At 43.8% G+C, this 24780-nt stretch overlaps 2 protein-coding genes across 9 annotated transcripts in view; one reads left to right on the plus strand and one right to left on the minus strand.

Annotated features, from left to right (window-relative positions):
* APAF1 (apoptotic peptidase activating factor 1) overlaps positions 1–10776 on the plus strand; it is a 75026-nt gene extending 64250 nt beyond the window's left edge. Inside the window, exons 25-27 of one of the 2 annotated variants that reach the window (XR_011470854.1) lie at positions 1335–1460; positions 2744–3250; positions 4199–4282. Coding sequence is in view for 1 of the 2 variants with exons in the window: in XM_070410879.1 (XP_070266980.1) it covers positions 1335–1460; positions 4199–4345; positions 8717–8863 (420 nt within the window). In the remaining variant the exon portion in view is untranslated. Of the gene's footprint in view, positions 1–1334; positions 1461–2743; positions 3251–4198; positions 4346–8716 lie in introns of those variants that run through there. The other variant, XM_070410879.1, reaches the window with a different exon arrangement.
* A 9187-nt stretch (positions 10777–19963) lies between these two features.
* The window catches only part of ANKS1B (ankyrin repeat and sterile alpha motif domain containing 1B), a 792232-nt gene continuing 787415 nt past the window's right edge, over positions 19964–24780 (minus strand). For 4 of the 7 annotated variants that reach the window (XM_070410887.1, XM_070410885.1, XM_070410883.1 and 1 more), the window contains one exon: positions 19964–21827. In XM_070410887.1, coding sequence (XP_070266988.1) covers positions 21717–21827 — 111 coding nt within the window. In that variant the 3' untranslated portion in view covers positions 19964–21716. The remainder of the gene's footprint in view (positions 21828–24780) is intronic. The other 3 variants (XM_070410886.1, XM_070410884.1, XM_070410889.1) reach the window with 1 other exon arrangement.

Genomic DNA, 24780 nt, shown 5'->3' on the forward strand with positions numbered 1-24780 from the left:
GTGCCTCCTCCAGTTTATCTTCCCTACTGCAGTCTGAGTCCCTGCTGAAACACCTCCCCGACCTGATAGTTTGTAAGCCAGATTCCTTAGCTCAGCAACATCTGTTCCTTTCTTTCTTTCTTTCTTTCTTTCTTTCTTTCTTTCTTTCTTTCTTTCTTTCTTTCTTTCTTTCTTTCTTTCTTTCTTTCTTTCTTTCTTTCTTTCTTTCTTTCTTTTCTTCTTTCTTTCTTTCTTTCTTTCTTTCTTTCTTTCTTTCTTTCTTTCTTTCTTTCTTTCTCTCTCTCTCTCTCTCTCTCTCTTCTTTCTTTCTTTCTTTCTTTTATTTATTTTTAAAATCTTTGTTGTTAAAAGTATTATGAATTTCCCCCCTTCCATTGACCCCTTCTAGCCCGCCCCTGCCCCCCGGCCCAGACCCTCACCACCATCGTTCCCTCTGTCCAGGCTGCTTCTCCCTCCGACTTTTTGTGCATGCTGTAACTGTGGCTTGACACAACCTTCTATTCCTTTTCACCCTGAAGCATTTTGACTCATTCTTCCATACCTAGATTTGGTGCCAACTCTTCAGTGAGCCCTTTCCTTGCCCTCAGGCAAGATTAGCTGCTTCACCCTCAGTGTGCCAATTCCATGTTTTCACATTTATTAGAGCATTTACTTCATACCGGTGTTCACTTAGCCATTCATAAGCCAGCGTTCTGATTAAATTACAAACTTTTCTAGGATAGGGGCTATATCCAGTTCATCTTTGTATCACTAGATCTTAGCTCACAGTGCTTGGAAGATGGTAGTTTTCAGTCTATGCTTGTTGAATGGCGATGACAGGATCATACGGGAGAATATTGGAAAGAAAGAACTGTATTTGACTGCCAGGATTGTAGGGTAGTATAGTGACTAACCTTTAAAGAACTCTTGTCATATGTTAGGCCCTGTGCTAGGAATGTCACTCTATTATCTCATTTAATCTTCACATCATCAGTACTTTGGTCCCCATTTTACAGATGCAGAAATTAAAGCAACAGCAACTTATGTGTATTGTCGTAGGCCACAAGGAACTAGTAAATAGTGGAGCCACTACGCACAGACTGGTCTTTACTCATTCACTGTTCTTTCTTCTATATCTAAAGTTAAGAACTTTGATCCTTGAGCTGAAGTTAATTTGAATAATTAAAGGGAAACTCAACAAGGAACAAGGTTACAAGTGGGAACTTGGGCCTCTCAAGAAGGTTTATGAACTTCCATATGATCAAGTTTGTGGTTAACGAACACTCAAGACAGGGTTTGCAGATGTTTATTTTGAATGTATTTACTGTTGCTAAACAATCCTAATTGCCTTCCAGATTTGGAGTTTTGAACTCCTTTCCCCTCTTCATGAATTGAAGGGCCACAAAGGCTGTGTGCGCTGCTCTGCCTTCTCTGTGGACAGCACCCTGTTGGCGACTGGAGATGACAATGGGGAAATCAGGGTAGGGTGTTTGTGACGTGAAGCACTGCTCTTCGTGTAGCTTGGGCCAAGCTCCCTGCACCACACTGGGGACCTTTGTTAATGGGACCAGGAAGCGCTGGGTTCTGGATGGATGGGTTCTTTGTTTTTTTCTGTGCACGTTGTGTTCACAGCTGCACTCTATTGCAGAAAGAATTCATTTTAGAGTGAAGCATTTCCTGTGTAGGTGAGGAGGCAGATGCCCTAGTTATTTGCAGTTGGTTCTCTGCTGTTATCTTGAGAATGAGTCATCTTAATTCTTGGACCTGAACCAAAGGTTGTTTTTAGTGGCAGAACTTGGGGAAAATAATTTCGTAAGTCATTATCTAGATTATAAATGAATTGCATATTTTGCTGTTTTCAGCACTGAAAGAAAACATCTCTTTAGCATCATACCCATTAGATAGTCAAGTTTTACAGTGTGGCCTATGGCAGGCCTCATGGCGCTGCCTGCCTCTGGTTGTTAGAAGGAGTGGGCACTTGATGGGAAAGGTTTGGGCACTGGGGATAGCTGCTATGGTAACCAGTATATTCGAGGAGAGTCTTGTTTTTTTTTCTTTTTCTTTTTTATAAAAAATGAATTTAAAATTCAAGGAGTAGGTCTATAATGCAGAAGAATGAGAGAGTCTGCAGTTGGCAGGCGTTACCAGATAGGCATTCCAGGAACAAGGAGATTCTCCTGCTTGAGCACTAAGTAACCAGTCTTCTCTACACCATTCTCATAAATGCCATGCCAGCTGAAGTGGCTGTGTGGGACATTCATTTTGCTCTAAGTTCTCATCTTGGATGAAAGGGCTCCTTTACTGGTTATGAGGCAATGTTTCATTTTTCAGAAACCCTGAAAAAAAAATTGCCTCTCTATAATATATCTTAGGGAATTCTTTCTAATGAGCTTTTCCATTTGATTCTTTTTTTGGGTAATTTTATGGCCTTATTTGTTTATTTATCATTCATTCATTAATACTACTTTATTGAGGTATGCTTAGCATGTAAAAAGCTGTGCATAGTTAATGTATACAATTCAGTGAGTCTGGGTATATGTATTCACCCTTGAAATCATCATCACCATCAGGCCCTAGATATATTCATCACATCTCAAAGTTCCCTCCCACCCTCTTTATTATTATTATTTTCTTTGTGAGTGGTAATAACACTTATCATAAGGTTTACCCTCTTCTGAGCAAATTTTAAATACCCAATACAGTATATATATCTTGTATAACAAACTTTGTAACCTTTGACCTCCCCATTTTCTCTTCCTCTTAGCCCCTGAAAATCATCATTTTATTCTCTGATTTTGTGAGTTTGACTATTTTAGATTCCATATAATTCTTTTTGATTTTTTTATGCCTCTATTTTTTTAACTTTTAATTTTTTTAGATTTCAAAGAGAGAGAGAGAGAGAAACATCAATGATGAGAGAGAATCATCAGTCATCTGCCTCCTGCATGCCCCTACTGGGAATCTAGCCTACAACCCAGGCATATGCCCTGACTGGGAATCAAACCATGACCTCCTGGTTCATAGGTCAGTGCTCAACCACTGAGCCACACTGGCTAGGCCGTGCCTCTATTTTTTAAAATTTAGACTTTATTCTCTGTATAATCTTTTTTTTTAAAATCCTCAACCTTAGGACATGCTTAGAAAGAGGGAGGAAGATGAGGGAGAGAGAAAGGAAGAGAGAGAGAGAGACGAAGAGAGAGAGAGAAAGAGATGTGAAAAAGAAGCATCAATCAGTTGCATACGCTCTCTGGGGATGAAACCTACAACCCAGGTATGTTCCCTGACCAGGACTTGAACTGGCAGTCACCTGAGCCATTCCGGTCGGGCTTTTTTTTTTTTTTATAATATATTTTATTGATTTTTTACAGAGAGGAAGGGAGAGGGATAGAGAGTTAGAAACATCGATGAGAGAGAAACATCGATCAGCTGCCTCCTGCCCACTCCCTACTGGAGATGTGCCTGCAACCAAGGTACATACCCTTGACTGAAATCGAACCTGGGACCCTTGAGTCGCAGGCTGACACTCAATCCACTGTGCCAAACTGGTTAGGGCACCAGTCGGGCTTTTAAAAAAAAAATCTGATATGCATTTCTTTGAAAAATTAGAGTACTGCTTATATATTAAGTGTCACTTGAAATAAATGGGAATATTAACATCGGTAAGTAATATGGTTGTTTATAAGAGTCTAGTAAATAATCATGTATATTTAGAACTTTATTAGGACTTCTAGATTTTTTTGACTTCGTGTTTAAAATATATATGCTTTACATATTTGAATGACATCTGTCAACATTTTAGTGGTTAATTTTAGGGTAGAATTATTTTTTTAAATAATTTGTTGGGGTGACATTTCTTTGTTGTTTTTATTTTGAGGTAGTTTATATGCTACGTCTTTTTTGTTTATTCCTTTTTTCTCCCATTATTCTCTTTTTATCAAATGAAGAGAGTCACAGTATTCTAATCAATCACTCTAAGTTCTTTTGTTTTACTTTTGGGAGTATAGTTAATGATAAATATTGTAAGTAATATATTTGTGGTATAATTAGTGTTTTTAAAAAATTTGAACAAGAGAGAACTCAGTCTAAAAAAAATCCCTAAGGTATCATTGAATTGTAATTACATTTTTAAGAAAGATTTCCAAATATGTTTCAGATGAGGTAGCTATTTATAAAGAATTTCTGGGCAGCCCTGTTAATGAATTGTATCATGTTTATGTAGATATGGAATGTCTCAAGCGGTGCGCTTCTTCATTTGTGTGCTCCGGTTTCTGTAGAAGAGGGAGCTGCTACCCATGGGGGCTGGGTGACTGACCTCTGCTTTTCTCCAGATAGCAAAATGCTGGTCTCTGCTGGAGGCTACCTTAAGGTAAGAGTTCATTAAAGACTGAAAGAAAAGAACAGCCTGTATCCTACTGTGCAAACTGTTTTCACTTCCTGTTTCTCCGTGTGTCCTCATACAACCCGACAGAGTGCAAGGGCAATTCCTATTATCCTGTTTTGCGGTGATGAGGCTGAGAGGAGCAAGGCCTCACATCTGTTGGAAGTTCTGGTGGCAGTGTGGGGGATGTTCTCAGTCCAAGGCTCACACTGCCCTGTACTAAGTCTTAGAGGATCACAATGACTAGAGAGTGGGGTGTTTAACTTAGTTTTATTTTCTACCTCATAATTATTAACTATTTTAGTTGAAAGTCTTTAAAACTTTTTTGAAATTTTCTTAAGTATTAGTAGCAGTGGTAGTAGTATTAATAATAGCTGGAGCATATCTATATCTATAAAAGCCCAGCGACCAGAACAGTGGAACGACCAGAACAACCAGTGGCTATGACGTGCACTGCGGCAGCTAACCAGCCTGATCCATGCCCCGATTGGTGCCCCCCCCCCGCTGGCCCGGCCCCCAATCAGCCCCCAACACCCTGATTGGGGTCAGGGCCAGCCGGCCAATCGCCCACAGCTCCTCCCTTCCACTGACCCGGCTGATGGGCCCCCATTGGAGAGGGCCAGTCAGACCCCACTTGTGCATGAATTCGTGCACTGGGCCTCTAGTTGTTTTATAGTTTACAAAATGCTTTACTTACATCATCTCCTCAGCCAGTTTTATGAGGCCTGAATTTTACTGTATTTGGTGTATGATGAGGAAACTGATGTTCATGGAGAGTGGTGACTTTCCTAAAACTGTGCAGTTAATAAGTTGCTGTATACAAACTTACTATGAGTGACCACTGTGGCCAAGGCTGTGTGTTGTGGTGCCTCGGGGTCATTTTTTGGTGCTTGCATCTGTTTACCCGTCCCCTCAATAAGGATGTGTTAAATGCCACTGTGTGCTAAGACACTGCTATGTGGTTCCTGCCTTTGGTGGCGTACAGTCTATAGGGGGAGCAGACAGTAAACAAACAACATCTCTTAAGTGTAAGAGGGATTCTGACCTGTTTGCATATGGACAGTGGGGCCCAGAGGAGAGGTGAGAACAGTTTTACCTTTGGGACTTAGCAGAGGCTTCCTGAGGAGGGGGATGCTGAGGGGAGGCTTCTGAATAGTGGTTTACTTAGAAAATGGAGATGATACTGAGTAGCGTACCGACCACTTACAATACCTCCCTAGTACATTAGATCTTATGATACTGTTATCTCTGACTGAAGACATTCAGGTGTAGGAGATGATTCTGTCTAACACAATGTAGATGTTAAAAAATATTGGCACGAGTGAAGTTTTTGGTTACACGGGACCCATGTAATTGTAATTTTACTCCACATAAAAACCTAGTTTATAAAAACGGTAAGTAAGAGGGCGGTTTTTAGTTCTATGAGAGGATGTACATATGGTCCCTTTACAAGTGTGCATTTAAAATAGCATGCTGTTGCCCTAGCCAGTTTGGCTCAGTGGGTAGAGTGTCTGCCTGTGGACTGAAGGATCCCGGGTTCGATTCCAGTCAAGGGCACATGCCCAGGTTGCAGGCTCAATCCCCAGTAGGGAGTGTGCCGGAGGCAGCCAATCAATGATTCTCATCATTGATATTCTATTTCTCCCTCTCCCTTCCTTTCTGAAATCAATAAAAAAGATTTTTTAAAAATCCCATGCTGTTTGCAAGATGTTGCATTAACCTATACTTTTTTTGGGCTTGCCTTTATTTAGTTATTAGGGATTGTGAGACTGTCACCACTCGTTCCCCCTTACTGCTCTGAGGATGATGCTGAGAAGAGCGGCATTGCTGTTTGTGTTGGGAGCTGGGAATCTTGATCTTTATTAACTGCTAAAAGCTGCTTTGGCACTGAGCTTCTAGAGACCACGTCACTTGATGCTCTGGGCGCCCTCGAAGGCTCGTCCATGTTCGTGAGCCTGGCTTACAAGATGGGATAGAGATCAATGACCAGGTTTCCAGAGTTCTTGGGGAACTTTGAAATAAAGCCGCAGTGTAGATAGCTATGCTGTAGGGGTTATGCCTCATGGGTGGGAGAACCTTTACCCTGTATATTCAGTCTCTGTTATTTAGGTGACAATCAGGCTGCTCTTCCCTCTGGTTAAGCTGATTATGATGCAGCCCAGCCTGCATCTACCCAGCTTGGTAATGAGACTCTCCAAAGCACAGAGCAAATTAAATGTAAAAAGAAGCAGCTGCTGTAGTGTCCAAGAAAATGGGCCTTTTGAGTCTGTTTACTCTAGAATCCAAGTTGCATAAATTGAATGTCAATAAGATAAAGTAGGTATCCAGTAGCTAAAATGCTCTTAACTTTCAAAATTGTTCCTATTTCTAAGTTAAAAATGATATAATTGAGCTGTCTACCTGTGTTATGCCACAGGGCATGTATACTGTTAGAATGACACGAAATCCACATTAATTCATACTCCTGAGGAGAAAGGCTGGTTTGAAATGTAGAATACAGGGAGGTAAATGCAGGTTTGCTGTTGCTTAGAGGCAGCAGAGTGTGATGGTCAGGAGAAGGCACCTTGGGGCAGGCTGCCCAAGTTCAAAGCCTGGCTCTGCTATTCATTAGCTTTGTTAAGTTAATAATCTTATTAATCACAAGATTATTAAACTCTCTGTGCCTCTGTTTTCTCATCTGTAAAATGGGCACAATAATTTTGACCTCAGGGTTGGGAGCATTAAAGGAATTAATACATGTAAAGCATTTATACATAATAACATAGTGTACCCTGAGTAAATGTTAGCTGCTAGTTTTTAAGAAAAAAAATTCACTTTATTTCTTAGAGCAGTTTTAAGTTCACAGCAAAATTGAGCAGCGTGTACAGAGTCCCAATACACGCCCTGTCTCCCCCACTATCAATGGCCTGCCATCAGAGTGGTACCTAATTCAATTGATGAGCATTCATTGACACATCCTTATTACCCAAGGTCCATAGTTTACATCAGGGTTCACTCTTGGTGTTGTTTGTTCTGTGAATTTTGACAAATGGCACGTGTCCACCATTGCAGTATCATACAGAATAGCTTCACTGCCCGAAAAATCCCCTGTATTAGCTACCACTCTAATATCATTGCTTTTTAGTCCATACTCAAATTAGTGACTAGTGTAGTGTTTCCAAGTAGAGTGGTCTGTTTTAATAGAGGGAAGGTGGCGGTGGGATCTCTTGGACGAGGAAGCCGGAAACTGTTGTACCTCTGTCACCTGCCAGCTGGGTGGTCTTGGGTGACAGGGCCTCTCTTCTCTCAGAACCTTGGTTTCCTTCTGTGTAAGGTGAGGCAGTTCCTGGGTGACCTCCAAGGGGCTGCTGCCTCTATCATTTGCCCCTAGCAACTCAGAACAGGAATGTGTCCTCTGCCATCTTGTTTACATTGCTGTTTTACAGAGCAAAATTGTCAGTTCTGGAAAATGTCACGTTAGTGCATGTTGCTTCAGTGGGGTTTAGAAAGTCCATGGGGTGTACTTGTACCAGTTATTATTACTGATAGCGAACATGAAAAATTGACTCAGTCACATGCACAAGGCAGAACGCGAGGCATTACCACGGATGCAAAAGTGACCCCATTATTCTGTTCATAACACTCAGGCTCTTGATGTACCTGAGCCCTTTTCAAAAGAGGCTCATGCACAGCGTCTCTTTGGCCCTCATTTTAGCCGTGAGATATATGGGTAAACTTTATGACCTCCATTTGGTAAGTGAATATAAATATTGTTAAAATCTTAGTGAGTTCAGTGATTGGGAGGAGAAGGGACGGACCTGGCCAGAGCACATGCTACATTTGAGATGTTCAGTATTTATTTAGCAAATCCATGTATGAATGACAAGAGTTTATAAAGAAACTTGGTCATCGGCTCTTGAATCACTCCTGGTGAAAGGGAAGATTCAGTAGAGAGGACATTCTATCCTGTAGCCATATTATGAATAGCCTTGGTGTCTGCCAGTTCATGTCTGCAAAGGGGCATTTTTAGAGGAGAGAGGGCATTCTTCTGCCCATTCCACTGAGAAGGACGTGCAGACGAGCTCAGCCCAACCATGGCCTTAATGGACATCGAGTGGCCTTGTATCTGCTACTCTCAACAGGCTGCACGCTTCTCCCAGTGGAGGGAGGTGTAGGGTCTCTGTGAGACAGTTACCAGGGTTGGTCAGGAAAGGCTGACCTGGTTGATAACTGTATTCAGAGTTAACTGTAGACTTCTTTCCTGCTGTTTGCTTGAAGTGTGGGCGTGGGGAGGTGATAGGTTGAAGGGTCTGGCTTGTACTACGATTGTCACACAGTGTAATTACCAATCTAATGGGAATTTTATTTTTCTCTGAACAGTGGTGGAATGTCATCACTGGGGAATCCTCACAGACCTTCTACACAAATGGAACCAATCTGATGAAAATACATGTGTCCCCTGACTTCAAGACATATGTGACTGTTGATAATCTTGGTATTTTATATATTTTACAGACTTTAGAGTAAAATAGTTAAGCATTAATATAAGTCGAACTCTTAAATTTTGAATTGGAAAAAATTGTGATGAACTCTGTATTTCAACTTTTTATAAAGCTGTGAATTGTTTTACAGTATTGCATTCATTACAGAATTGTTTATGGTTTGAAGAATGATACTAATGTAGCAACACACCTTTAATCTTGTTTTTCATAATCATCGTTATTTTTAACAATTTGTCTTTAAGATGCAAATGAAAATGTAAATACGCACCTTGTTATACTGTTGGTAAAATTCTCTCTTGATACATTCAAATTGGTTGACATAATTAATGAGGATAACTGGAAGGAAATATGTATTTTAATATTGTCATTATGCGAGTTGTGCCTCAGAGTAACAGTGGCCTGCTTTCTGAGCCACATGACCCCACCGGGGTATAGTTCCCCAAATACAACCTTGGAGCTTATTTGCACTCCTTAAATTAGCTTTAAAAATATTGTGTCTGTGAGCACAATTTGCAATATTTTCTTTAATTCACTACATCAGTGAGTCGTGGATTTCAAAATTCTTTCTGTGGAGTGAAAATTATGTGTTGCAGAGTCGATTTTATTGGTCTACCTTCCCTCACTAGTTGAGGACAGCTCGTGCCCTAACAGACTCCCGTGGTCAGCCTTTGAGCTGGGCACTGTCCTGCTCTCTGTTTTTTTACATACCAGACCTTCTTTAATCTTCACTATTTTTCTGTTTTTTGTTTTGTTTTTAAAGCAATTTGCTCTATAGTTAGATATTAGTAAATCAGATTGATGGAGAAGGAGCCAATTTTAATAACAGAATTTTCCTAAGAAATATAGAATAGTAGAAAATGATTTTCTTCTAATTACATTTACTTTTAGATGAATGGCAGTGTCAGTGCTGTTCTCTGAGTGAATTTAGGAGAGTTCTCAGAACCAGAGTCATCGGGACTCTGCATGGTGCTCCCTTTGACCCTCCAACCAGTCTGTCTCCCTTCCCTTCTCTCCTTATCTGCTTCCTTTCCTCCCTGCCTCCCTGGGAGGTTAATCAGAAAAGGTAGATTCTGACAGGGAAAAAGCACATCAGCATCAATAATTAGCTTTTTTGACCTCTTGATTAGGAACCTTAATTGCAACTTAAATCTAAACATTTTCCCAGAAATATATTGTTAAGGGATATGCTGATAAATGAATGATAGATATGGTTGCTACATAAAAAAATAACCAAAATTTAAAAATTTATTGCTGTAACAGGGACTAAATCAAATGGGTATTAGTGTCAGCAGCAGGTAGGCCATGAACCAGTTTTTATTGTTATCACATAATAGGGTGGGCGGGAGGACTAGACCACTCCAGGTGTATTTTAGATTAGATATTTCTATTTAGCTTTTCAGAGAACCATAAATAGAGTGAATAAAATCTTTTACATTGTTAAGGAGGTTCTTTTTTGGGGGGTTAAGGAACTTGTTACAGACTTACTGTGATTTAAACAAATGTGATGTGCAGTCTTAATTTTATAAAAGAAATTTATGTAAATAGCATGTTCTGCTTAGAGTATCCTCATTAGAACTTCATCTGCATGCAATGTTTAGGAACTCGTTTATAGCTCAGAGTGTAAAGTATTAACTTTTGGAATTGAACTTACTTGACTGTTAAAGTATAACAACAAACATCAGCTCTTAAAAGGCCTTGATGGCCTTTGTCTTAAAAATAAATTATAAAAGAAAATGGAAGAAAGAGTAGGTAACATGAGGGATGAGGAGAAGCTAGGAGGATGTAGCTGCAGATTTCATGGCAGCTCAGGTGGTCAGTCAAGGGGAGGATGTTGCTTTGTACTTGTGATTCGCATTTTGCCCTGCTTTTTTTTATTTTATTTTATTTTTTGTATTGGAAATTACATTGCATTTTGTATAAAGATTTTTTTACATTGTATGTGTCTTGTATGTTTTGTATCTATAATACAGTTTACATGATTTTTTTTGTCCTTGGTATACATTTTAATACATGAAATAGAAACATTTTTATAAAAATAAAATTCCAAAAAATATTTTTGAAAAACATTTTCAGATTGTTTCATACTCCTTGCTTGTTCTTTGTTGATTAGAAAACAAATGTGAAGGATTCTTCAAACGAAATCCATCAACCTTTTGATGAAGTGTTATCAGCTCTGTATAATTCACTTCTACCAAAATTTTCTGTCTCTTTAGTCTGTCTGATCGCTGCTTGGTGTAGCTGGCCTGGAGAAGATCCTGTAAAGGATAGAATTCATCTATTCATTTTTTCATTCAGTAAATATGTATTGAGATCTACCATGTGTACCTGGCATATTTGTAGGGAGATAGCAGTGAGCAAAACAAAGTCCTTGCCATACTGCAGTTGGGGGCGAGGGAGAGGTGGACGAAAAGTAAATAAGTAAAACCTGTAGTGTATTAGTTGTAATACTGGGTGTACATGGGGAGGGGAAGGGTTACTGTCTTAGATGGAGTTGCTTATTGAGAAGGTGACACGAGTACAGACCTGAAAGGTGAGGGACTGAGCCATGCAGGTATCTGGAGAGCAAGCGAAGGCCTGAAAGTGGGATGGGTTGGTCTGTTCGAGAACCGGGAGGAGGTCAGTGTGGCTGGAGGAGACCGGGTGAGGGGAGTATAATAGGAGTGCACTGTGGAGGGCCTCCAGGGGCTCGAGGAGGGGTAGAGCTGTGCAGCATGTGCCTGAAGCTTTAACTTGATCACTCTGGCAGTGGGAACCAGCTGACAGGCAAGGGCGGAAGCAGGGAGACCAATGAGAAGCTTTTGCAATAATCTGGGCAAAATGAAGGCAGCCAGTCTAGAGTAGCAGCAGTAGAGGTTGTGATAGATTCTGGATATAGTTTGAAGATCAGAGTTATTGGGTTAGATAAAGGTTGTGAGAAAGACAATTCCAGAATGACACCAAGTTTGGGCTTGTGTGGCTTGAACAACTGAGATGAAGACAATGAAAGGTGTGGTTTTTCGGACATAGTACATTTGAAGTGGCCATTCGGCATTCAAGTGGAGATGTTGAGTAGCTGGTTGGGTAAAAGGGTCTGGAGCTCATGAGAAAAATCTATGGTGGAGATAGAAACCACGAGAATCATCGTGACTCGTGACACTTGAAACCACAAAACCAAAAGAGATCAGCAGTGAAATGGATGTCAAGGAGGCCCGGGACTAGGTCCAGGTTGGTGAGTTGAGGGACCAGCACAGGGACTGAGAAGGACAGCAAAGACTAAACATTACAAGTTAGTGTGGTAAGTGTAGTGAATACAGTGGGTGTGACTGTATTCACCAAAATTCCTTTGTTTGTTCATTCGGCCACCTATCTATCTTATATGCCTTGAGGGTCTACTGTGTGCCAAGCACTATTTTAAGCAGCAGCCAAGGGAATAAATAAATACATTTTAGTTGCTGGGGGGAGATTAGGGACAATAGATAATAAGAACACAAGAAGATATCAGCAGCTGTCTTACCTGTAAAATGCTTCTCAGGGTTGTTAGGATTTAGTAAGGCAATGCTCACGAAGTATTTATCTTGGAGCTTGGACCAGTGAACAATGCTTGCCATTATTTGGGTCCCATTATCTGCCTGGCAACAGGTCCCCAACTACCATCTATGCATCAGTCCTGCCCTCTGCATGATTTTTACCTCTTTAAAACCCTGGGCCTACTGTGTGCTCTCTTGTTTCTGTGGCTTTGTATATATTGCCCTCTCTTCCATACTACCCCTCTTCCCCCTATTTTTTTTTCTAATTCTTTCTTATTCTTCATAAATTCTTTGAGATTACCTTTGAAGCGCCCTCTTTTCTCTTACATGACTTGTGTTGCCCTGTGTCGCTTACTTATTGGCGTCCCCCATTAGGTCGGAAGCTCCACAAAAGCCAGGTCTCTGTCTTTTGTACCAGAGTCTCACGTAATCCTGGCTCCCATTGGAGCTTCCATAAGTATCTGAATGATTGAAGCCCCTGCTTGCCCGCCCGCCCAGAGCACGTGCTGTGTTCTCTCTGCACTAGGGTACCAAGGGGCTGTCAGATTAAGATGCAGCACGTCACCAGCATTTTCTTCACCTTCCGGGTTAGTTTCACATTTTATAGCGAAGCAGCATTAGGGAAAAGTAAAACTTTTTTTGGATAGAAAAGATTTGCTTCCAAATTAGATGAAATGAATAAACATATCCCCGGAGTGTTTAGGTTGGCAAGTATGGCAATCTATGACTCAGCAAATGCTCTGTTATCATAATTTACTTACTGACCTTTAGAAAAGGAGAAAATGGTTTTCTTATAATTCTTAGTCTCTGAGGATAGTCACATGAATAGATTTCCTTGCCTATACCCTCTCCCTAAGACTACCTACCGATGTATGATGTACGGTTATTAACATTCCCGCCTTAGGAAGAAAACTGCTGTTCGGCTGTGCGTTTAACCACAGAATCGTTGTGTAGTTGTGTGCACGCGTGTGGAAGGGGCAGAAGAATCTGCATCCAACCCGGGACTCCTCAGAGGCCGGGCTTTTGAAGTCATTTGTCATCAACAGCGACTGACTTCTGAATCAGATGATGTTGTGAGGAGACCAGAAGTTAGGACATTTTCATTTCCATTATGATTCAGGAAAATGAGTTGCTGTTATTCATTGTAAATTCACTCATGAGGCCAGGCTCTCAGAACAGGGAATACTGCTTATCCCACAGAAGTGGAGAGAAAAACCTGCCTCTGCGATTCCCCATCACCCAGGGCTAGAATAAGAAACCAGAGAGAGCATTCCAAGCCCGAGTGTGTGCCCGGTGGTTCTGAGCAACAGGTCAAACTGGAGAACACCCAGCAGGTGAGTGAAGACGCCTGCTTAAGACCCAGGTGGCTGCTCTGAGAGCTGGAGCAAATGTTCACATTCATCCATGCAAATCTGCATCACCTCCCCACTCAGGGCACTGCCCAGCTCTTATTTTATTTTTTAAAAAATATATTTTTATTGATTTCAGAGAGGAAGGAAGAGGGAGAGAAAGATAGAAACATCAGGGATGGGAGGGAATCATTGGTCACGGCCTCCTGCACACCCCTCACTGGGGATTGAGCCCGTAACCCGAGTGTGTGTGCTGACTGGAGATTGAACCGTGACCTCCTATTCATAGGTAGATGCTCTACCAGTGAGCCACGCTGGCTGGGCCCAGCCCTTATTTTATCTTCACAGTAGTTACGAGTGGATTTGCAGACTATGCAGTTGCAGTTTATAGAGGAAGAACCACACCCCAGGCAGTTAATCAGTATCAAAGCCAGGGCCAGAATACAAATCTGATTTTTTTCTTTCTCTTTTATCAAATACAAATGCAAGTTTATTTAGAAAGTCACAGAGGTAGAAAAAGTGAGCCAGTTGGGTGTGTGGGCTCAGGAAACAAGTTACAGAGGCCCATAGAGCTTACTAGTGGGAGAGAGAGAGAGAGGATTTGTTCTTTATAGAAAGACCCAGACCACTGGGCTACAAGTGGAGTGTCAGTTGCAATTGGAAGTGGAATCCTTTTGGGGTCATGGACACCTGTGTAGGGGTCAGCTGGAGAATGCATTTGAGATCTCTTTCTCCTTTTGGATTCATCTTCAGTTAGCAGTGATTCTGAACCCTTCACCTTGGGTTTATATGCCTGTGGATGAAAAAAAGTTCTAGGGAAAGTAACCTCAAAGGGTGATCTGATCATAAATTCCTAACTGGGCAGGTCTGGTGGGCAGTCATGCCCCAGGCATATAGCTTTTTAGCAAAAGGTTTATTTTTGCTTCTGTGCACCTAGGTTTCACGAGAGCACATAATCTTAACTATCCTGTAATCCAGTCCCCGCCTTGCTTTCTCCCACTCTCATGTACTCCTCCTTATGTTCCCACATTAATTTCAAATGCATAAAAGAAGCTGAAAAATTGTGATTCTCCGGAGCATTTGAGGTCTTGCTCCCCAGCATATGTTGTCAGTGCGGTTCAAATAAACTCATAGGAAAAGTCTCTACAGGTTTGGACGTTTCTTATGTCGACATGCCCCACTCTGTCAAGTAACTTTCTGAGACAATACATCATTTTTAGGAGGAAGGAAGGGGGAGCTACTACTTTTTATAGGCCTTTTATGTGTCAGGCCCTGTACTGGACACTTTCACACATTTAAAAAAAATTTTAATGTTTTTTATTGATTTCAGAGAGGAAGGGAGAGGGAGAGAGCGAGATAGAAACACCAATGAAGAGAGAGAATCATTATTTGGCTGCCTTCTGCACGCCTCCTACTTGGGATCGAGGCCAAAACCTGGGTATGTGCCCTGACTGGGAACTGAACTGCGAACTCCTGGTTCATAGGTTGATGCTCAACCACTGAGCCACCATGGCTGGCAAGAATCAGCAGGAACTGAGTAGCCATCCCCCCCACCCCCAAGATGAGGCAGTTGCTCTGTGGGTCATCATAGCCCTCCCTCCACTCCTGTTACCTGTGTGGCCTTGAAGCCGTCTGAGTTTACCACCTCTCCCCTCCCCGCAGACCAACTCCCCAGAAATGCCTGCTGAAGTGGGATTCCTGAATTTCCTGTGCCTGCCTTCTTTCCAAGTCTCCCCTGATTCATCACTTAGCAAATTAGGTTTTTTTGTGTTGTTTTTTTATTTTGTCTCCGAAAACTGAGCATGCAGGTTTGAGAAGTGGCGAGAAATCAGCTTCTCAAATGTCAGAAATCAGCTGATGTTGCTTCTTACGTGGAGGCGTCTTGACTTCCCTCCAGAGGTGTCTTATTGACGAGAGGCAGTAAGATGGGGGCGGCAGGCTCCCCAGGAGCAGTTGTAGGGGTGCTCGATGGAGGCCACAGACTCAAGGCCAGCTCAGTGGAGCACTGACGGGACTGCTCTGCCCAGCTCTCATCCCAGGCTGAGATCTGAGTGGCTGTGAGAGACCCATCTCCACTGACTCTCCCTGTGGCACTGAGAGTCCTCCTAAATGGCAGGACTTGGAAGGTGCATGTTAGCTCCGCTGTGCTCATGAAGTCTGGTGTGCGACGCGTGTGCTCCTCAGGCGTCTGAGCCAAGCAATGGGTCAACCTCAGCTGCTTGCCCAGCTGGCGTGGCTCAGTGGTTGAGCGTCGACCTATGAACCAGGAGGTCACAGTTTGATTCCCAGAGTATGTGCCCAGGTTGCAGGCTCGATCCCAGTGTGGGACATGCAGGAGGCAGCCAATCAATGATTCTCTCTCGTCATTGATGTTTCTATCTCTCTCTCCCTCTCTCTGAAATAAAAATATATTTAGAAAAAAACAAACCCAAAACCTCAGCTGTCACCTTCAGCTGGGTGACGCCCCTGGAGAATCTTTATTCAGTCTGATGTATGTGTAAGTGTTTGCATTGGTGGTCATTACTCTTGGAATGCCTGTGCAGCTTTTACTACACAGGTCTCTGGGGTTCTAGAGAGGAAAGCAGACATTGTTTTGGCGGTAATTTGTAGCTGTGATTTGTTAGGAGTTACACACAGAGGGCAGTATGTTGGGTGGGGATGATTGGCTCTGCATTCACAACTCTAAGTACAGTGGCGCCACCCTGAGCTCAGAGTGAGTTTTGAGTGAGCACATGGGCTTGAGATGAAGACAGGAAACAGTTACGTAGAACTGGTGTTCCCCAGGTCAGCACCAAAGTCTTAGGATTAATCCCACCACCAAAAGTAGGTTCTGGTTGCCCTGGATTATGTTGCTAAGTGGCTAGAGCATTGGCCCTAGCAAAGAAGGGACTCAGGTTTGATCCCCGGTCAAGTGCACATACCTGGATTGCAGGTTCCATCCCGGGGCACATACAGGAGGCAACCAATTGATGTGTCTCCCCCCCCACCCCCTTCAACTCTCTCTAAAAATCAATGGGAAAATATCCTCGGGTGAGGATTAACAACAACAAAAAAAGAAAGTTCTGATTTGAGGGCACCAAGGGAAGCTCACAGTGTGCACGATGGTCATTACTCGACAGGGCTAAGGAAATCCTCTGCCTGTTTGGAGCTGGTTTCTGTGGAAGCAGGACTCTGCCACCGGGGCAGGCCGATGCCTGGGTTCACATGTTTGCTCCGACAGCAGCAAATGGGTGTGGGGTCCAGGGGTGAGGGCACCTGATGGAGCACCATGGTGCAGCGCGACTCTGCTGGCCTGTGCTGGGCGCTTACCCAATCTTATTTTAAGAAAATGTGTATACTTTGAAACAGCATGGAGGGACCTGGAGAGTATTATGCTAAGTGAAATAAGCTAGTTAAAGAAAGACAAGTATCACATGATCTCATTCATACGTGGAATCTAATGAACAAAATAAACTTATGAACAAAATAGATCCAGAGACATAGAAGCATAGAACAGACTGCGGAATCTCAGAAGGTAGTAGGAAGAAATCACAGACCTTGTATGCATATATGTATAACCCATGGACACAGACAATAGGGTGGTGAAGGCCTGGGTCGGGGGAAGCAGGGGAAGGCTCAAAGGAGTCAATGAACGCTCTGAAGAGAAAAAAAAAAGGAGTAAATGGGGGAAAAAAGGGGGACATATGTAATACTTTAAACAATATTTAATTTAAAAAAATGTGTTATAACGGTCAGATCGCTTAATTTTCATAAGAAACATACTCAGTGAAGAGCTTGTATAAAAAAAGAGAACTGAAAAACTTAATGTTAAAAAAAAAGGCTTTATTCCATATAGCCTTCTGAACACAGACATCATATTCCAATTCAGTGAAGAAGCAAGAACTCTGGAGGTTCACCCACTTATCAAATTTTCATTTCTTTTCAGAAATAGCTTAGACGCAATGTTATTTGGTCCAACTGTGAATTTGTATTGATTTTTGGGGATTTGGCCATGTGTTCGTTAAGCCTGTCTCCCGCCCCATCACATCCAAACGTGATATGCACCAGCAATATTCCCAAGTATTCCAACAAAAAATCTGGTGTCTTGAGAAAAATCACTTCCATGACTTATTAATGAACTAACCAGGAATAATTTTCATAGGGTTCATTTACCCAAATTTGTCATAGAATATAATTTAAGGAGAAAAAAATTAATGGAGTGATTGAATTGAAGTCCTTTTTGGAATAATAATAGCATTCAAGGATCCTCACGCCCATGGACATGGCAATTACCAACTTGTCAGATTTCCCCTTCAAGAAAATTAGCTCAAATCCCTTCTTGATACGTGGGGGCTCGCTCTCTGTTTGCCACTTAGATCCACTCCTCCCTGTTCCCAGTCCTGATTGGTGGCTAGGGGCTGCCCTGTGTAGACCATACCAGTGGGCCTCCGCCCTCTGGCATCCGTGGGTTCAGGTAATGCAGAATGGAAGGTAGAGAGTGAGATCAGGATACATATATATTTTTATTGATTTCAGAGAGGAAGGGAGGGGAGAGAGAGAATCATTGATTGGCTGCCTCCTGCATGCCCCCAACTGGGGATTGAGCCTGAAACCCGGGCATGTGCCCTTGACTGGAATCAAACCTGGGATCCTTCAGTCTACAGGCCGACATTCTATCCACTGAGCCAAATTGGTCAGGGCCATATAAATATATATTAATCCTCACCCGCTTAGAGAGAGAAAGAGAGAGAAACATCAGTGTGAGAAACATACATTGATTGCCTTCCATACACACCCAGTCCGGGGATGGAACCCCGCAACCCAGGCATGCGTCCTGATAGGGTATTGAACCAGTAACCTTTCAGTACACAGGACAACACTCAACCAACTGAGCCACACCGGCCAGGGCTGAGATAAAAGTATTTTAATCCATGGCTCTCTTGCTGAGGGCCCCTGCACCAGGCCACATTCCTCAACCTGTATGCAGCCCCCTCCTCTCCCATTCCCTCTCAGCCCATCACCAGCCCAGGGACACTGCTCTACCCCCTCTGTTACCCTACAGGCTGCCCACACCTATGTTAGTATTTTATTTATTAAACTCTTAAATGATCCTAATTGGAGTGTGCCATCCGCTTTGTGCTGGGGCCATAAATGATGCAAATAAGCATTTGATCCATGGAGAAAATGAATAAAAGCAATACTGACCTTTGGTTAGCAAAGATAAAGGGCCAAAGTAGCTCAATTGAAGCATTACCATCTAAATTTCTAGCCCAAACCTTCCTTCAGGAAACCCGCCCTTCTGCCTCTGTGAATGCCACCCCATTGCAGGATGGTTTTAGCTCTTTGGGGTTTAAAGCCCCGGGCCTCTGCATGTCAGGCTGGGAGTGCCCCAAGATTGCTTTGGCATGTGTTTTGCAGAGTAACAGACTTGGATCCAGCTGTGGAGAGATCTGAAAGCCACAGGGTATGGAATGTGAACCATTGATCTTTCCCGGTGTGTCTCTAACCACTCAGTTCACAGCTGGCACATGCGTTTTAGGGAAAATGAAAGGATTGATGAATGTTGCTATGGAATGTTGGTGTCCCCTCAAAATTCACATGTCGAAGCCCTAATCCTCCAATGTGATAGTATTTGAAGATGTGCCTTTGGGAGATAATTAGGGTTAGATGGGGTCATAAGGGTGGGGCTCTCATGATGGGATTAGTGCCCTTGTAAGAAGAGACACCAGCAAGCTTGCTGCTCCCCACCTGGGCTCACACACACAGAGGTCATGTGAGCAAACAGCATGATGGCGGCCGCCTACAAGCCAAGAGAAAGTGCCTTCTATGAAAACCACTGTGCGGGCTTGGACTTGACATTGGACTTTCCAGCCTTCAGAATTGTAAGAAATTAAATGTATTGGTTAAGCTCATCAGACTATGGTATTTCATGATGGCAGCCTGAGCTAAGACAAACACGCAGATGCTTTACCCAACCTGCCATCTCTGTGATCCTATAAAAGTGACCCAGTTGGTGGTCACTTCCTCTTTTAGAAATTTCTGTTTTGGCAATTTCTCCTCACAGCCCACTTTAATATTTCAACCAAGACAACGGGGGCTTTTTGGCTGAAATTCAAGCTGTGAAGGCCACTGTATCTTTTCAGACAGGTTGAACTTGGAGATGAGCAGATTTCCTCAATTATTGTGCCCGTGTAAAGATCCCTTCGGCTATGCACGCGGAGAGGGCTGGCCCTCTGGTTCCCCGCCTAAATGGAAGCAGGAAGTGCTCACAGAACAATGCCAGGCACCGGCGGCTGTACAATCTCCTTTTTATTCTGTGTGCTTTTTTACAGGATATAAATAATGACAAAAATTACAAAATTTATAACTGGAAGCCCAAGCATATTTACACGTATGTTTCTGTTTCGGCAAAGCTACTATTCACTTTGCTCCTATACAGTTTCCTTTTGGTACCATAGATGTGTTATTTTACTTTCCATTTTCTACATACATATCGACAGTGAATAGGCAAAATATGTACAAGGAACTGTTCAGTTCAAGTAATTTAATATTGTATTAAAATTCTTCCACACTGAACTGAAACCACATACATGTGTCAGTTTGAAATAAAATGTAGTTATCTTCCAAAACTCACCAACTGATGAATGTAACTGATATTCTCAGGTTTAAAATCATATCGGTTAATTATTTTTTAAAAAAAAGCAACATTAAGACAGTCCCACAATTTATCAATATTTCTATAGTGAACTTCAAAATGATTCACAATATGATCAGTTAGAACAATATACATTAAAACGTTATTTTTTTTCTATAATGATATTGATACTGTATATAATTTGATTCTACATAAATATACATTATGGTATTTATCATACAAATACTCCACAGAGACATTAAAAAAAGTAAAATAGCTTAATGAAATGTAAGTAAATTTTATTTAATCAAATAGTAAGCAAACATTATTTATTTTTCTGTGTCAAGAAAAGAGTTTTATTACTTTGGAATCTCTTTTTTTTTTTTGTATTTATTTTTTCTAGAAAACAAATTTTTGCAATAGAATTTTATTAACACCTTTCTCAAACAAGTTTTCCATGACAGAAATCTTGACAGCAGGAGCCCTAGTTTTTTATTTTAACATGTTCTTTAAAACACGGTGAAGATTTAAAAAAACAATCTCTGCAGGCTTGTGGCTGCGTCAGCAGTTGGGGTGGGATCCCCGTCTGCTTGCCCGAATCTCCTGCCCGGGGGAGAGTCCCAGGACCTTCCCACGCTCAGCCTACCTTCTTGGTCGTACGTAGCAGTAGAGATTTAGTTACTTGAAATGAAACCGGGAACATCCCTCACAACTAACCTCGTTTGCTTATCAATGCATTAATGAAACATCTTTTTAGTAAAAATATTGAATACAAGACACATTTTCCTGTGCATAATAAATTTCTCTGCTTTAAAGCATTCGTAAATTTTGAATCAGTTCGTAGATGTGAAGGTTTTCTTTAGCCGACATAGTTGATGACATAAAAAACCACAAATATAGAAATTGGGAGGCAGGGTTTCCTGGCCACTATGGAGGGTGGTTTTTGTTGCGTGAAATGATGCGCAGTGATAGAATGATTTTACAGATGCTTTGTGGGGGCTGTTCTGATTCTACCTTTAAAACTGTGGACAGTGAAAAACCCAAGATTTTTATACTTTTAGGCAGTATTAGAGATCCCCTGCACTTTTTTTTTTAAAGAGATGTTTATCCCCAACGACAGCAAAGCAAGTGTGGGGGCCAAGTCACTGGAAATACCTTGGGTGGTGACAGGGAGGGGAGTCGGGAGCCCGCGGAAATCTCAGCTCGTGCCTCTCAGGGTTTCGGCTGCGCTTTCTGTCACTGGTGCAGAAAGAACGTCCCCAGGAATGGCCAGTGGCCTTTCGCCTGTGACAAGGCCACACAAACAGAGCAGTCTCCCTCCTGGGCTGGGTGGGAACGGAGGCGGGAAGGGAAGCCTGCTCCGGGCTGCTCGGCGTGCAAGGCACCACGAGGGCGGGAGGACGGTGAGTATCAGAAAATCGTGGTCTCATACTTGGTATTAATCCCCCTCTTGGCTTCTTGTCCCGGCTCCACGATCCACGGCAGGTTGGCCAGAGTCTTTTGCTCAGAAGGGTCGATCTGCTTTGAGAGAGAAAGGCTGATGCCTGTTATGTGGTACCTGTACGGGGTGGGAGCACGCAACCTACCACTACTCAGGGGCCAACACCACCCCAGCAGGACTTCAGGGCTGTTGGCTGTGAGAATCATTTATTTGCTCTTTCGACCACATTTAGTGCATATGGACCGTGTGCAAGGCACTGGAGAAGGGACGGGGAATGAGATGTGGGTTTTGTTCTTGAAGGCACACCGTTGGGGAGCGGACAGGGCAACACTCAACACTGAGAGGTGAGATGGGAGGGGGAAGGGTGCTCTGTGGACCCCACGTCAGGGAACCAGGGGGACTTGCAGGAGGCGGTGATGCCACTCCCTAATTCTCAAGCCTCCAATGGTTTCCATCACAGAATAAACCCAAAGTCCTCAAGGTGACCTGCAGGTGGCCCTGCCTGCCTACCTTGCTTCGCTCCAGCCACATCGGCCCCCCTGCTGCTCCCCCAGCACTAAGCCCTCGCCCAGGGCCTCTGCCACTCTGGCTGCTCCGTCTGCTCTGAGGGATGCTCCTCTCCAGACCCCTGTCTGCTTTATGTCCTAACGTCATTCAGGTGGCGGCTCGAACATCAACCTCCTCACCGTGGGCCCATCCAAAACAGCGCCCCAGCTTGCTGGCTCTCCTCTTACTATTCTGTGTAATCCTTCGCCACACACATCCTGTCGCATCTGTTTATTTGTCTGTTCCGTTCACTACCTAGAAAAGCTCCCGGCAACCCAGTTAACAGTAGGCACATCATACATACCTGCTGAAGGGGTAACATGAAAAGAACGGGATAACGTCTAAATGGAGAGCTGAAGGAAAGCGAGGGTCGGCCTGGCCAAGGCAGGGGAGAGGGAACAGCTTGGGCAAAGTCCCCAAGGGAAGGGAATGTGGCCCATTTAGGGCTTGTAGTCAGTTCACAGAGGGGGAGACAGGAGGGGAGACACCTGCAGGGGGAGGTGAGCAGGGCCAGGTCAGGCTGAGCTGGAGAATGGTTAAAGCTGGCCTAGCCCTGTGCATGCAAAGCCATGAGCTCTCAGAAGGGCCTGGGGCGAGTTCTTCACCAAACACCAAAGGGTGTTTCCCAGTCTGCCCCTGGCTCTGGCCCCCGGCTCTGCTCAGCAACCCTGGGCAAGGGCACGGAGGGGAGGCCTCTCCCATTGCTCTTGCACAGTGAGCTTTGAAACCTGCGGAGGTTGAGATCCATGCCCATCGCTTACCTTCCCACGTGATTTGGTTGCATCTCCATAAGGCTGTGGGAGCAGGTCACCTATTCTCAGGAATCACGGATTATTTCTCAGCAATAAACGACTGGGGCCGAGGGACATGGAACACGGACACCAGGTGCAGGTCGAGGCCTTGAGGCCCTTAACGCACATCAGTGCTGTCACTGTGTGTTTTCATATTGCTCAGTGAAGCTCCCAGGTGGATTCCATGAGCCCGCAGAGCGCTCAGCCCTCAGTGCTCTTCCGGCTGAGTCTATGGGGACCAGAGGCGCCTGCCCAGAACTGATCTACAGCCCACACGAGAATGCATAGACTAGTCTAACAGAAACCACAGAAGGATCCTGAAAATTCCTGGATATGTAACTCATAGTTTTTGTAGGGGAAGAGAGACAATAAATCTCCATTTATAAATGCTACACAGAATTAAGAGCAGAAGATAAGCTTGAGTGTGACGAGGGAGCGTGGCCCAGAAAAAGCCCCCTCATGTACTGAGATCTGAATGACAGAGTCAGCTACATGGAAATCAGGGGGACACGAGGCCAGGCGGGACAGAGGCCTTGGGTAGGAGTGAGCTTTGTCTCCCAGGAACAGAAAGGCCTAAGCGTCAGAGAGAAGGACAGTGGGAAGTCAGGCTTTAGGGAGCTGGGCAGTGGTGCCATGATCTGACCCATGGGCTTGTTATTTTTAATATTTTAAAAAGATTTTAGAGAGAGAGGAAGGGAGAGGGAGCGATAGGAACACTGATAAGAGAGGAACATTGACCAGCTGCCTCCTGCACGCCCCCTGGGGATCAAGCCTGCTTGCAACCCGGGCATATGCCCTGACCAGGAATCCAACTGGTGATCTCTTGGTGAATGGGGTGACGCTCAATCCACTGAGCCACACCTGCCGGGCTCTGATCTATGATCTGAGAAGACCCTAGGTGCCGTGTGGCGGCCGGGGGTCTGCTAGGAGGTGTTCTCCTGTAGTTTTAGGGAGGAGCGGTGCTGGACCCTCATGGGGTGAGAAGAGTGACAGGAAAGGAGAGGAGTGGGCAGATCTGAGACACGTTTTAGAGGCTGAGTGGACGGAAGCTGCTCATGGGCTGGACGCAGGCCGAGGGGAAGCCAGGAGTCCAGGGTGACGTCTAGATTTACAGCTGGAGCACCGTGGGGAATGGTTGTGTCATTTACCGAGCTGGGAAAGATCACAAACAACCTCGAGGGGAGAACCAACCATCCTGCCCTGGACATACCCCGTTTCAGGTGTCTGTAAAATGCTGAAGAAATCTGACCTGGTGAGTCTGGAGTTCTGAGTTCTGGGAATGTGTCAGGACCGGGCCGGGAAGGGGAGGAAGGGCTGTGGAGGGAGGACCAGGGCATCAGGGGGCAGGGCGTGAAGGACAGGTTTTCAGAGGCGCCCAGTCCCTGGTGATGATCAGCAAGGAGGGCTGAGCATGGAGTGATGGCTGAGGGGGGTGGAGGCAAGGTCCCAGAGTGAGCTGACAAGGAACACAGAGGCCCGGGGCAGGGACCACCCCAGGGACATTGATGTTGCCGAGAATGGTGACAGGAGCAGAGGCCAAAAGGAAGATTGCCAACAAGAACCCACAAGGTCACAAAGGTTATCACAAGGTCACAAAGAGAGGTGCCTCTCCACAAGCATTAGAAATCTCCCCCAGGGCCCTGGGGCCAGGGGTTGGTGGGAGGGGAGGGAGTTACAGATGGAAGGACAGGCCTGC

Source organism: Myotis yumanensis, unplaced genomic scaffold (assembly GCF_028538775.1).
Source record: "Myotis yumanensis isolate MYYU_CA2020_CCGP unplaced genomic scaffold, mMyoYum1.0.hap1 SCAF_3, whole genome shotgun sequence".
Classification (NCBI taxonomy): Eukaryota; Metazoa; Chordata; class Mammalia; order Chiroptera; family Vespertilionidae; genus Myotis; species Myotis yumanensis.